The sequence below is a fragment of the Opisthocomus hoazin genome, chromosome 4 (genome assembly GCF_030867145.1).
Source record: "Opisthocomus hoazin isolate bOpiHoa1 chromosome 4, bOpiHoa1.hap1, whole genome shotgun sequence".
In the NCBI taxonomy this organism is placed as follows: domain Eukaryota; kingdom Metazoa; phylum Chordata; class Aves; order Opisthocomiformes; family Opisthocomidae; genus Opisthocomus; species Opisthocomus hoazin.
Genome location: NC_134417.1, coordinates 33,394,604 through 33,408,139, shown reverse-complemented (window position 1 = coordinate 33,408,139; position 13,536 = coordinate 33,394,604). Strand labels below are relative to the sequence as shown.

At 39.5% G+C, this 13,536-nt stretch overlaps 1 protein-coding gene across 1 annotated transcript in view; it reads left to right on the top strand.

The window, feature by feature from the left end:
- Positions 1 to 13,536, top strand: part of CUL1 (cullin 1) — a 55,869-nt gene that overhangs the window by 33,543 nt on the left and 8,790 nt on the right. The window contains exons 8-14 of the mRNA XM_075418548.1: positions 3,422 to 3,584; positions 6,838 to 6,968; positions 9,921 to 10,028; positions 10,121 to 10,227; positions 11,358 to 11,406; positions 12,174 to 12,305; positions 12,821 to 12,938. Coding sequence (XP_075274663.1) covers positions 3,422 to 3,584; positions 6,838 to 6,968; positions 9,921 to 10,028; positions 10,121 to 10,227; positions 11,358 to 11,406; positions 12,174 to 12,305; positions 12,821 to 12,938 — 808 coding nt within the window. The remainder of the gene's footprint in view (positions 1 to 3,421; positions 3,585 to 6,837; positions 6,969 to 9,920; positions 10,029 to 10,120; positions 10,228 to 11,357; positions 11,407 to 12,173; positions 12,306 to 12,820; positions 12,939 to 13,536) is intronic.

The following is a 13,536-nucleotide window of genomic DNA, read 5'->3' as shown; positions in this document are numbered from 1 at the left end:
TAGATTCTTAGATAGTCTCTGGTTTTGGGGATCCCAGACAGGGCAATTAAGAGCAAGCTGGGTAAACACTGACGATTTCTAGCCTGGTTGTCGGGTCAGTCTTAACGAATGTGAAATAGATGGAAGATGACCAGCCTTGGATAAGTGCTGCTTTATATTTTTTTCTCAGCATGTTTCCTAACTTTCCGAGTTGCTGCTTGTTTTTTCCCTTTCAGTTTAATGAAAAAAAAAAAAAAGGTAGATTTTGGAGTATGTAATATGCAGATACATATCCCTCCCTGCAATATCTTTGTGTTTCTTCTGTGTAACTCTTGTTGCCACAGAACACATCCTGTCTCAATCTTGGCATTAAAGTCAATGATTTACCCCCAAAAAGTGGTGGTGGTGGTGGAGGGAAGTCCTAGAAATAACATAGTAAAACAAATCTTGCTTTTAGTGCATTGAGATAGTTGCCTAGTAGTTCCAAGACCTACTTATGTTTATTTTTCTGTTGAATTCATGATTTTTGCTACCTCCCTTTCAATTTCTGGTCTTTACTTTCATTCTAAAAAAATCTATAAAAAAGGAGTGAGGGAATTTCAGTCATTCATGACCTGAATGACTGGCTCATCCAGGCTTCCTAGGTACAGGTAAGCAAAAACCTGTCTGAAGGTCATTGCTATTTCAAGAACTAGAGATTAGTGACAAGTAGAAAGAATTTATTAGTACCCCAAGACAATCTTCAAGACTTCAAAAATCCACATAAAAAGCAACTCACTTTGCTTGAAGCTGATGTTGAAGTTGAAAACACATACAAAGCTAGCAGAGGGCAGGGGGAATCTTCAGCAAGAAAGTGCATAGCCCTAAGTCTCTGCTCGAATTCCTGCACTAGAGGTGTATACAAGCTGTCTGGGCTGTCTTGGCATCTCACTGCAGATAACACGCATGCATTGAAATCAAGCTGAATGAGAAACTCTGTTTCCATTGCTCATTTCCTGGGATTTAACTGATGAAACTGAAAAAGATGTGCTTTAGACTCTACCGTAAGTAGGATCAGAGTCTGCAAGATGATACAAACTAAGGGATGCAACGTAACAGAAAGGGGAAGCTTAGGAACTGAAGCTAAAAGCTGGTTCACTGGAACGAGTTGTCTGATAGTCTGCATGCTCTGCTGGAGAGATCGAGAGAGGTCATGCAAGTTTTCGGAACTATTCATTGAAAATTCAGGTAGGTTTGTCCTCCAGTTTTATCATACTTCATTATGCATAAGGAATTCTGAACATTTTTTACTTAAACATGACAAGGGCAGCTTTGTAAATTTTTTAAATTATTTTTTTCTGTTTGGGTATGTGTAATCTGGCGTGCCACTTAAATGCCTGGAACAAAGTAGTACTCCCCATAATTATTACTGGGGTATTGCTAGAATTAGGGTTCTTTTCTGTTATGGAACACCTTAAATCAGACTGATATGAAAAGCTGTAAGATGTCCAGCAGTCACACTGCATGCTAGCGGTAAGAAGGCCTTAAAAGTCAGCCGTTGGAGGTATGAACTACGAACAAAGTGATCTGCTATTAGTACTCTTACTTGACTTTCACAGTGAAGCACTGTGGATTGAGTTCCAACTGGTCATAAATAGCATTGCAAAAGAAGAAGAAGCCTGTTGGAGTACCTTAGTGCACACCAGCATCGCATCAGTGTGCTACCATGATGTAGTAGAATTCTGTGTGTTTCTTGTAGAACAGTCAATGAAGTCTTAATTAGAATTAGGATATGTGTACGTAGTTACACAGCCAGACTTACCGAGTTTAGAAGGACTGTGAATGTTTCTTGTCAGGCCACAACTCATGAGTAAAGCTGGCATGGCCTGATAAACTGTAGGGAAAAAGGTCAGTATTCCTTACCATTGTCACTTGAAATAAAGTCTCAAACTGAACTTCTGATCTTTATTGTTAAAACAGCCAAAGATACTGTTGTGTGAACTAATGATTTTTCCCTTGTTTCTGAAATGTGACTTTACAAGGAAAATGAAATGTAAGAACAGGAAAAGTGAGAGAGTCTAAGCAAATCCGGAGTCAGAATGAATCTTTGTTTTCATAAAGGAGCTCAAAGCGAGAGCTGACCGTTAGTGTTAAAAGTGAAGGTCTAAGGATATTTTAAGAAGCAGCATTAGAAGTGGCAGAATTTCCTGAACTGCAGAAACACACAAGTGGTTAAAGATAAGATAAGTAGTCCTACTAGTCTGATTCCAGTTTCCAGCATTCATGAGAGAGACTGATTAATTTGCTGCTATTTGCTGTCATTAAGGAAGTTGATTGTTACTCCTTACTGGTAAGAAACTGGTAAGTACTTGGAAGCGTGAGCTCACATCCTTTCGCAAGCTGTCGATTTGGTTTCCCGTATTTTGACCTGTACTGGTTTCCCACTAATCCAGGACCATTTCACAAGAGTGAAGTGCAAAGCTGTTACGGCAACGAGTGAAGCTGACAGCGGCAGAGATTATTGAAAGTTGGCTGTGTATGATGCAGTGCACTTGCAGTCAAATTGTTTTTTTTGTTGTTGTCCATAATATGGTCTTTCATGCTTAAACAAAATTCTGAAATACTAGGGAAATGCATTAATTTGACTTTTTTCTCTTGGTGACATTAAATAATTTTGTCTGATAAGGGGACATATGCACTTTATCTCTAATAATGTGCTGCAATTACAGATGGCTAGTAAAGTGAATCTTTAACACTTTTGCGAAGAAAATAAAGGTAATTGTTATATAAACAACTTCAGTTTCATATTTTAGCATAACTACTGTTCCTTGAGTGACATTTAGAATTTTGGTTTGCCAGGAAGATATGCATATGTAGCATTTCATAGGCCAAATTAAATACTAGTATCATTTAAATGATTGTAGATTATTGGGAAGCTTTTCTGTGTAAGAATGTAGATGAGAACGTTCAAATAAATTTGTCAAGGGCATACTTGTTAAATTGTAGTTTTCTGCCTTTTAATTTTGTGGAGGCATGAAATAAATTCGTGTTTGTTTTAAGCGAAACTACCTCTGTAGCTGGAGAGCTTGCTGATGCTAAAAGTGCCAGCATCTCATGTCAGCAGCTTTCTCTTTTTCTGACAGCAGATTTTCATCTGTAAACTTCTTATTCAGAATCAATGGGAAACAAAAATCTTGCTGTGATTCTCCTCCCCAGTTTGACAGTATATAATACTGTCGTCAGCATAAACATTCACTCCATACGTATATAGTATGGGAAGGGAGTCACATTATGATTCCAGAAGAAGTAGGTGAATAATAATACCACATTAGTGAGAGATTTGGTATTTTTGTTCTTTATTTGCTTGTTTTCTAGATTAATTTACTAAATAGCAATCTGTTTTCTGCTGTTCGATTTCAGTTCTTCCTTGCATACCGGTTTCGTGTTTATCTCTGTTCTGTAGGCTGAAGCTCGCCTGCTTGAGGAACAGCGTAGAGTTCAGGTATATCTCCATGAGAGCACGCAAGATGAGTTAGCACGAAAATGTGAGCAAGTGCTTATTGAAAAACACCTGGAGATATTTCATACAGAGTTTCAGAATTTGTTGGATGCTGATAAAAATGAAGGTAAGGAGATTCAAACATTGGTTTTAGGCTTAGAGCTCCTTCCTGATAATTTGTGAATAATGTAAATTCTGGTGATGGCTAAATGTGGTTTGTTCAGGAATTAGAATAAGAGAGAATATAGCCCCTAGACTGATTGACAGGCAGCTTTTGATTAAATTAGGATTCATTTAGGATACTGCCTCAAGAAGCCTAGTCCAAGCCCAAATATTAAGGCGAAACAGCGCTAGTTTTGATTTCTCTTAACATGGCTGGAAGAGCTTCAAAAGCACTTAAGCCTCCCTTCCAGCAGAAGCTAAAGCTTTCATGAGAGAGATGCGAGATGAAAACCAGACTGGTAGCCTTACCAGCTGTTTCACTTTAATCTGTGGATCTTTCTGAGTCAGCAGTGAGAATTTTAAAATCCAAGATGACTAGAAGTACGTATAGGAAATGTTAACAGAGGAGTAAAAGCAAATAGGGAGCTTCTAAAATATAGTGTATAAAATATACAAAACTGCATATAGAGCACAAGGACAGGGTGCAAATATTAATTGATGAGACAATTTTTAGCTGTGAAAATGAGTCTTAACTGCCATTGGTGGCATAAAGGCTTCTTCAGCGGCTCATCTGAAATAAGTAAAGATTAGCAAAGAGCTTAGGTACTTTTAAGCAATTGACAGTTGTATTGGTTTTTACAAGTTTCTTCAGGAGTTAATGCTTAGCACAAAGTAGTCAGAACTAGAGCCAGATAATTCCTGTGCATCGTGCCGATTATAAGGATGAATGGTGTTTCTGATTTTTCCAACCGGGGAATTAATTAAATCTATGTAGGAAATCAAGGTAAGGCTCTATAGCTGCAATACTGCTTCTAAGAAATCGACAGAGTTGTCGAGATGCTATGATGAGGTTACTGTTGATACTGTTCGTTTGAGTTGTGAATTGCAGCTATGACTCTGTCTCTTAAAGAGCAGCTATGAGTAATTGCTGTAATTATCATGTTGATAACTAAGAGATGCTTCAAAATAGAAAAAGGCAATTCCGTGTAATTAGTAGGTCAGAAGTTACCTGTTTCAAATGTAAACAGAAGATTTCTATTCTGTACCAGTATTTAAGAGTCAGATGTTATTTATGTTTGTAAATAAATGTATTTACTCTGTAATTAGAAGAGATTTTGATACAGATGTATTGACTATAGAATGACTTGATAAATGTCTCCTGACAACAGAAATAGCATAATCAAGAAAATTTTTCTGGACTTGGGAAGCCTTCCCAGCCTCTTCTTTTTTCCCCTTACTTTATCAAGCTCATGGGTTATGTGAGCCTTTAATACCATCACTTACCGTAGTGACACAATGCCATAGGTTTGTCAGGGTAAAAAAGGAGTAGTGCCTCGTGTCTTGGGCACCATCTCATTATGTCTTTGGTTTTACTGAAATTTGGGTTATTTCTAAGACCAATGAGGCATTTTAAAATGCCTGGCTTTTTCCTTCATACTTCGTTCTCTTTTACTGGGCTTCACCTGTGCAAATTACAGTAGCTCCCTGGCCCTTTTCAAGTTTCATGAAGTCTCAAGATTAGAAACGTTTATTTTGAAAGATTCTTTGAGAATTCATTCTTTAATCAGTATAATCAGTTCTCTTCCAAATTTGTAATATACAAAAATAGGCTGTTACAGACAGTCAAAAACTTGTAGTAAAATCTTGCTCCGGACTGAAATCCATATTGCTTTGCTCTTGACAACACACTGGCTAGGAGGTCCTCCCGTGTGAAGTACATTCAGCGTATTGTACTGCAGGCCACTCCTGTTGGGGTGTTCTGTAACTTTTTAATTGCATCGTGCAACCAGTTACAAAGGTTGCAGGGCACATTTTTCATGTGCTCCCTATTCACATCAGTATGATGCCTGTAAGAAATAATTATGTTTATTGGGAGCAGGCTGTGATGACTTAGGTGGAGTTACTGTGTAAATCTTCCTTGAGGCTTGGTAGCATCTCTTCCATGTTTCTCCAAGTACAAACATCCTGATAGACCAACCTGTCAACCGTTGTTTGTGGGTGGGTCCAGCAGCAGACCTGCTGCATTGTATCTGTGCGTGGCATTATTTTCCTACCTTTCTGAAAAATTCTGTAGGTAAAAGAACAGCATTCTTATGTTGTTATGAGAGTTTAACATCGGATTGCAAATATGGTTTTCAGAGAGAAAAAATGTTTGCATTTCAAATCACAGAATCACACAGAATGGCAGGGGTTGGAAGGGACCTCTGTGGGTCACCCAGTCCAACCCCCCTGCCGAAGTAGGGTCACCCACAGCAGGCTGCACAGGACCTTGTCCAGGCGGGTCTTGAATATCTCCAGAAAAGGAGACTCCACAACCTCCCTGGGCAGCCTGTGCCAGTGCTCCGTCACCCTCAGAGGGAAGAAGTTCTTCCTCATGTTCAGCTGGAACTTCCTCTGCTTCAGTTTGTGCCCGTTGCCCCTTGTCCTGTCGCTGGGCACCACTGAAAAGAGCTTGGCCCCATCCTCCTGACACCCACCCTGCAGATATTTGTAAGCATATATTAGGTCCCCTCTCAGCCTTCTCTTCTCCAGACTGAACAGGCCCAGCTCCCTCAGCCTCTCCTCGTAGGAGAGATGCTCCAGTCCCCTCATCATCCTCGTAGCCCTCCACTGGACTCTCTCCAGTAGCTCTTCATCTTTCTTGAACTGGGGAGCCCAGAACTGGACACAGTACTCCAGATGGGGCCTCACTAGGGCAGTGTAGAGAGGGAGGAGAACCTCCCTTGACCTGCTGGCCACACTCCTCTTGATGCACCCCAGGATCCCATTGGCCTTCTTGGCCAGGAGTAACACTAATGACAGTCCTCATACATGGTAATACTTCAAAACTTTGTCTAAATAAGAGAGTTTTAACTTCATTTTTAAATCATTGCACCTCTTTAAATTTATGAAAACTAGAAATCAGAAGTAAATGTGTTTCTGTAAGCTGGTTTTTTTTACTTGTTCAGACTTCTGTAGCATAGGGAAGGTGGAACAGATCTTAAGGTTTAAGAGGTTCTTTTCTCTTTAACTAGTCTCAGCTTTCCAGGTTAGTGCAAAGATTTGCTATACTGTGTAAATTCTGCTGTAGTTTCTGGCTTTTTACAGGAGCAGTTGCACGTATGTTTTTCTTGATGATGAATGTTTAACTCCTGTTGGTAACTTGTAAATGAGAAATTGGAGTCAAAGGTAGTACTAATGGGAGATGATGGCTTTCCCTTTTTTTTTTTTTTTTCCAGACTTGGGACGCATGTATAACCTTGTATCTCGAATCCAGGACGGCCTTGGAGAGCTGAAAAAACTTTTGGAAACCCACATTCATAATCAGGGTCTAGCTGCAATTGAGAAATGTGGAGAAGCTGCTCTAAATGCAAGTATCCCACCAAAAGAAGGCTGTGGTTGGTTGCTGCCAGTTTTACACTAGAGGAGGGCGAATGCTTCCTGATATCATGTCTAGTTTGCTGATCTTTTTCCTCTCACTGATTTTAATTTGTGAGGACTAGGTAATTCTTAAATGTTGATAGTAGGCTTGAAACAACTCACATCACTGTGTTACTACTGTTTGGGGTTTTTTTTGGTTTGGTTTTTTTTTTTTTTTCTCATTCAGAGTTTTTGCTCTGCAGTGTCACGCTGCATAGAAAGCTGGCTGTGCAGATACAGCATCGTACACTCACCAATCCACCTGAAAGCCCACTCTTCCAAGAAGCATTATCTCCAGTGGACTGTATTTTATTTCGTCATCTTATAGACTTCTGACTTGGATGGGACTGCATGGAGAAAGTTTCTGTTGGTTATAGTTATTTGGTGAATGGCTTTATTCTATTTGGAAAAGCATGAGAAATGTAAGAGGAGGAGACAACTGAAATGGTTGGAGAGGTCACAATACAAGGAGCAGGTCAGGTCTTCTGCAACACTGTGGTCATTTAGCCATATAACTGGCTTGCTTGATTTTACCCCATGATTGTAGTTCGAGACTTAATTTTGTGTTGATTAGGGTTGAATCTCGGCAACAGGAAGTTGTTTAAACCCTTTGCTGACCTTTTTGTCTATAGACAGTATGACATTTTCTAGCAAAAAGAAGAAAACGAACCATTGCACAAAGCAAGATTGGGATAGAATATGGATTCTGGTAATGGTTGTGTAAAATGGGGTGTAACTTTGATTTTTGGCAGAGTTCCTTTTAACCTGTTATTGGCCTCAGATGTTCCTGAAATAGCTTCGTACCAGCAATCATTAAAGCGGCAATCTGTAGTGACTGCATGGAGAACTGTAAAAACTCTCGATTTTAGCAGAGATTAGAATGTGTTACCTGTGTGCAGTGTCTGTTGTTCACTACTCTGACTTCGAAGTGCATCGCTTTTTAGCAGTGTCGATCTTTTATGAATCATGAAGAAAGTTCAGGAATCTTCAGCTTCCTTTGTAGACATCACCTTAAATTCTGAAATCAGATCTGCTCCGTGGTTGACACGTCTGCCTGGTGGTCATCACTCTTGAGTTTCTTTGTACTTAGGCCTGGAAGAATTTCCCACAAAAATGAAAGCTCGTTCTCTAGGAATTAGTTCATCTCTGGGAGAAGGGAAGCCTGAGATTTGTATGCATTGGTTCTTTTGACTCCAGCCATTTACAAAACTCCTACTGATCGTGACACCACTTCTTGTTTCTTCGTCTTTCTCTTTTGTTCCGTTTCTTTCTCCATACGTTTGTTCTTCGTTTTCGTAACAGCATCACTGGCTGTCTCCCTTGGGAACCATCTTGCCTCTTCTGCTGATATCCTTCACTCTACTGCATCGCTGCTCATCGTTGCCTTTTTAGCCCTCTGTCACACACTTAGGTAGGATTGATTCTGCCCGACTTCATTTATCTCTACTGTGTCTAAACAGATAGTTAGCTGGGCCAATGCTTCTCAGTTTCTCTGTAGTCGGTGGAGAGAAATAGTCGTACCAGCTTGACTCATCTGACCTGTTCTAGATTTTTACTGCAGAATGAGTTGTGCTCTAGGCTCCATTAACTATTAACAAGACTGCTCTGCAGTGAGAAGATTACTACTTTTAGTGCCTTTGGGGTTTGTTTTGTTGGGGTTTTTTTTTTGGTTTTTGTTTGTTTTTTGAGTCCTTGTAGTCAGTAGACACCTTTCTGAATGTCCTTCAAGTCCATTTGAATTTCTTGTCTGGGAGGTTCTCAGTAATCTCAGTCCTTATCTCAAGTGTGGCATTAGGTTGGTGGTCCACTTAGTCTATGTCTGTCTTCGGTGGCAAGAGGAGATGTTTTTCAGAATCATGGTACAACCCTGCCCATCTCTTGCCGTTTGTTGCCAGCATCCAGAACTCTTACGACAGGAATGTTGTTGCAGAAGTATGTCCATGCCCAGTCCTTTTAGTTTTTATTTATGGACCTGTTGTCGGTGGGTTTGTCTAATTCATTCTTGAACCTGCTGTTGTTACCTGCTTCCAACAGCCTCCTGTGGCAGCAAGTTCCAGAAGTCCGCTACCAGATATGTAAACATGTTCTTGATCTGCCTTAAACTTGTTTTCTATCACTTTCAAGTGCCGCATAGTGATCAAGTGTGGCTTTTGGTGATTGTTCATCTTTTCAGTCATCCTCCTTGTTTTGTAAACCATGGTCTTGTGCCCTTTCAAACTTCTGATCTCCAAACTGAAGACTTCTAGCCTTTTTAGCCTGTTGTATAGTAGCTGCTCTGTCTGCCTGATGTTTTGGTTGCCCTTCACTGTTCCTACTTTGACTCTACTCCATCTTTATTGAGATGCAGGGGTCAGTAATTGCGAGTAATTGTGAGTGCCGTAAACTTGATGTCTGTTGGCATTTGGCTGCCACTGGGTGTTGAGTGGATAATTTTGAAGAACTGTCAGCAATGACTGAGGTTTCTGTACGAAGTTGTACCTGTTGGGGATACACCTGGTGCATTCTTGCTGCAGAGGTTTATTCTGAGGGTTTCTTCTATAGCAACTGCTGTTTTATGATTATCCAGCTCTCTCAGGTGTGATTCAAATTAAGCTTATGTCTTTGAAAATGTCCTTCTTAGAAATGTTTGCAGTGGCTGAATAAGTGGTTTTGTCGTCTTTTGTACTATATAATGTAGGAGACACTGCACTCAGGTTGCTGTAAATGAAAGCTTGTGCTAAGGTAAGTCAGTCCTGGACATAGGACCTAAACTAGTCTGGATATATTTTACCTTTAAAATATTTCTAATATGTTGTAGACTTTCCCTGTAAAAATTTGCTTAGGCCAGCAAGCAGCTCGGTTTTGGAGGAATTAGAAAGTAGAAAGACAGTGGATTGCAAAACACAATCTCTCTTTATTGCAGGATCCAAAAATGTATGTACAGACAGTGTTGGATGTCCATAAGAAATATAATGCTTTGGTCATGTCTGCATTCAACAACGATGCTGGCTTTGTGGCTGCACTAGACAAAGTAAGCATATGCAGGGGCATACGGTGAACCTTTATTTTTTTCCTGTTCATTGTTTTGTCTCCCAAAATTTCACTGTCTTTTGTGATTTATAGGCTTGTGGTCGATTCATAAATAATAACGCAGTGACAAAAATGGCTCAGTCATCCAGTAAATCCCCAGAGCTACTGGCACGATACTGTGACTCTTTACTAAAGAAAAGGTACGTCTTCAAAGGCAAATTATTATTATTTTACGTTGGCTTTTGCTTTAAAAGGTTTTAGCATATGAAGTTTTACATTGTGTCTTCAGAAACAGAATTTAACGTTTCAAGAAAAATCAGTCATACCAAATTCTGAATACAAAAATTTCAGTGGGACGGTGCCTAAAGATTATGTGGAGTTTACTTTCCTTTTTTAAAGGGGGGGGGGGGAATAATAAAAGATCCAAGACCTTTTTTTCCTTATAGGAGACGAAGTTCCATTTTTTTAATAAAACAGAAGCGGGTTTTTAGGTCCATCCGTGCCCACCCCCACAATTTGAGTTGTGTTATATGTTACGAAGAAGAGACGCACATTCCCTTTTTCTGTTAACACTTGCTTTCCTCCTGTTGGTTTCTCTATATCTTCTTCCATCTGGGCAGAAATGGAGGAGGACAAAAACTGCTTTCTAACCTCTGTGGTTCATAACTGAATGAGGGTTTGGCTTCAAACGATTCAGCAGCTCATGCATTGAGTTGGTATCAGTTCGGTTCATGTTGGATTGTATCAGTTTTGTCACTGGCGTCTTTTGTAGCTGTTTTGGAGGAGTTTAAAAGCCACACCACTAAGAGCTTGCTCTCTTTTCCCTTCACCATCCCATCCTTCCTTCAGCAAAGGATTTATCTTCCCCTTTATAAACGCTAGCTTTCTGCAGGGTAGATTTGGGGTATGCATGATGGGCAGGAATGATATGGAGGAAAACAATGTGGTGCCACCTGAGCTCTCACCCAGCTCTCTGAGCTGCTTTCTTCTCACTACACTATCTAAGATAAGAAGTGGAGATAGCATTTAGCAGCAGAAAAAAGGCAGGAAGAGAAGGATCCATGTTCAAGCCCATAAATCCTGAGAAGTATCAGGCTATCAGGAAGTCCTGAGCAATTCATGGTCCAGGACTTCAACCTGTTGTTTAAAAATCGGGTACTTCAGAATTGCTTACATGTGGAGTAGTGAAGTACACTGTTTCCTCTCTTTAGAGTCTCTGATCTTGAAGCTACTTAATCTGTGTTCCTTTATGAAATTTCCATATACATCCATATGTTGTTTTAATTCAGCAGTTTTGGGACTCATTACAAATGCACTTTTTTAATTGCAGCTCAAAGAATCCAGAAGAAGCAGAATTGGAAGATACGCTCAATCAAGTGGTAAGAGCTCTGTAAATACTGTTCTTCTCTGTGTAAGCTTTGACTCGTTAGTAATATTGGATTGTCACACAAGTCAGATGAGAGAAAACCTTTTATTTTGTACGTTTGATTGCTTTTTGTAGATGTAGATTAGATAGAAGAAAGAATTTCTTTCTTATGAGGGTTGTGAGGCCCTGGCCCAGGTTGCCCAGAGAAGCTGTGGCTGCCCCCTCCCTGGCAGTGTTCAAGGCCAGGTTGGATGGAGCTCTGAGAAACCTGGGCTGGTGGAAGGTGTCCCTGCCCGTGGCAGGGGGGCTGGAACCAGATGATCTTTAAGGTCCTTTCCAACCCAAACCATTCTGTGATTCTGTGATTACTTAATATTGCAGCTTTTCAGTAACAATCTTCATCTCTGTGGTTTTTTTTGTTTGTTTTTAAAAAAAGCTAGCCCTTTACAGCAGATTTAAAGTGGCTAAATGGAATTTATGCTTTTACTGCATTTTTCTATATACCTATAATATATCTAATTTCTATGATACTGTTATATGATATTTTTATATAATTACATAGACACACTACACATTTAGTCATATATAAGGCTGTACATGTGGAATATATAATTAATGTGTTTAAAATAGTATCCACATTTAAAATGAACAAACGCCACCCCCAAAAAAATCTCTGGCCTTAAAAATTTAAGTGCAAATGATGTAGCTGCAGCTAGCCTTTTCAAGACAAATGCTTAAATATTATTTTTTTTTTCTCACAATTTATCTTGACTCTTCCAGATGGTTGTCTTCAAGTACATTGAGGATAAAGATGTGTTTCAAAAATTCTATGCTAAAATGCTGGCAAAAAGACTTGTACATCAGAACAGCGCTAGTGATGATGCCGAGGCGAGCATGATCTCTAAACTAAAAGTGAGTATTCCGTGACAGGCCCGTGACGTACCGTGTTGCAGGTCTTCAGCCTGCCGTGGAAAGCATTGATGTATGTCCTTCCATTTCATTATTTGATTTACAATAGAAAAATACACAGTCTGGGTCTCCCCCCCCCCCCCCCCCCCCCCCCAGGAATGCATGTCTGTCTGATGGAGTTAAGCTTAATTATTCTTATCCAAACGAATGACATGGATATAATTACTCAAGGGAATGGCAGCTTAATTTCATTAACCGTTGTTCATTCAGGGTTAAGCACAGCGCAATCTAATACTCTTTTAGAAGTCTGTTTCATTGTGTGTTTTGCTTCATTTTTAAACAAAATTTTCTTCAATTTTCAATGAGTTAAATAGCGTGACTAGTTGGGATCAGTGCTGGGGGTAGGGGAAGTGCTGAACTCTGTACCTTCTAAGAAAATGGGCTCCAATACTTTGTTCTTCTCATTCTCCAATGTCAAAAATGTGTCATGCTGACGTATCTGCACTTTTAAAATACAGCAAGCTTGTGGTTTTGAGTATACGTCCAAGCTGCAGCGGATGTTCCAAGATATTGGTGTAAGCAAGGACCTCAACGAGCAATTTAAAAAGCACCTGACCAATTCAGAACCGTTAGATTGTAAGTAATGCATTTACCTAAGTTACTGCTGAGTAGTTGAGCTGGCTCTTACTATATGAGGGAAATATGTGATTTAGACATCATACACCCTAGACGTTGGAGTCAGTATTATTTTGACCAAGAGAACTAGGATTTTTGAATTAGTCTCTTAGGTCTGTATTTTGTCTTCTAATAGCACTTTGTACCTTCTGTTATGGGTAGCCTCCTCCTCAGTTTGCAGCTCATGCTTAGGTATGTAATTAAATTGAATCTTGTCTTTTCATTTTTTTTCTTTTTTATTGGAAAGATGTTTTTCTTTGAACAGTTTTGATTTTGAGCACAACACGGCTGAAGTTCATACTTGTGTAATAGGAAAGAAGAATGTTGTGTTGTGGGTTGTTAGACAGCCCTCTCCCTTTATATAAAGATTTTTTTCTTCTTTCTTTGAAGCACATTGAAACGAGTTCTTTACGGATTTGATTATTTGTTGGATTACATTTAGAGTTGTGAATTGCCAGGCTTAAATTTTACTTAGTTTTTGTAGTATTCTTACTGACTTGCCCAAAATGCCTTACACGGATAAATGTGAAATGTTTATGCTTGCAGTTGTGTACTGTTT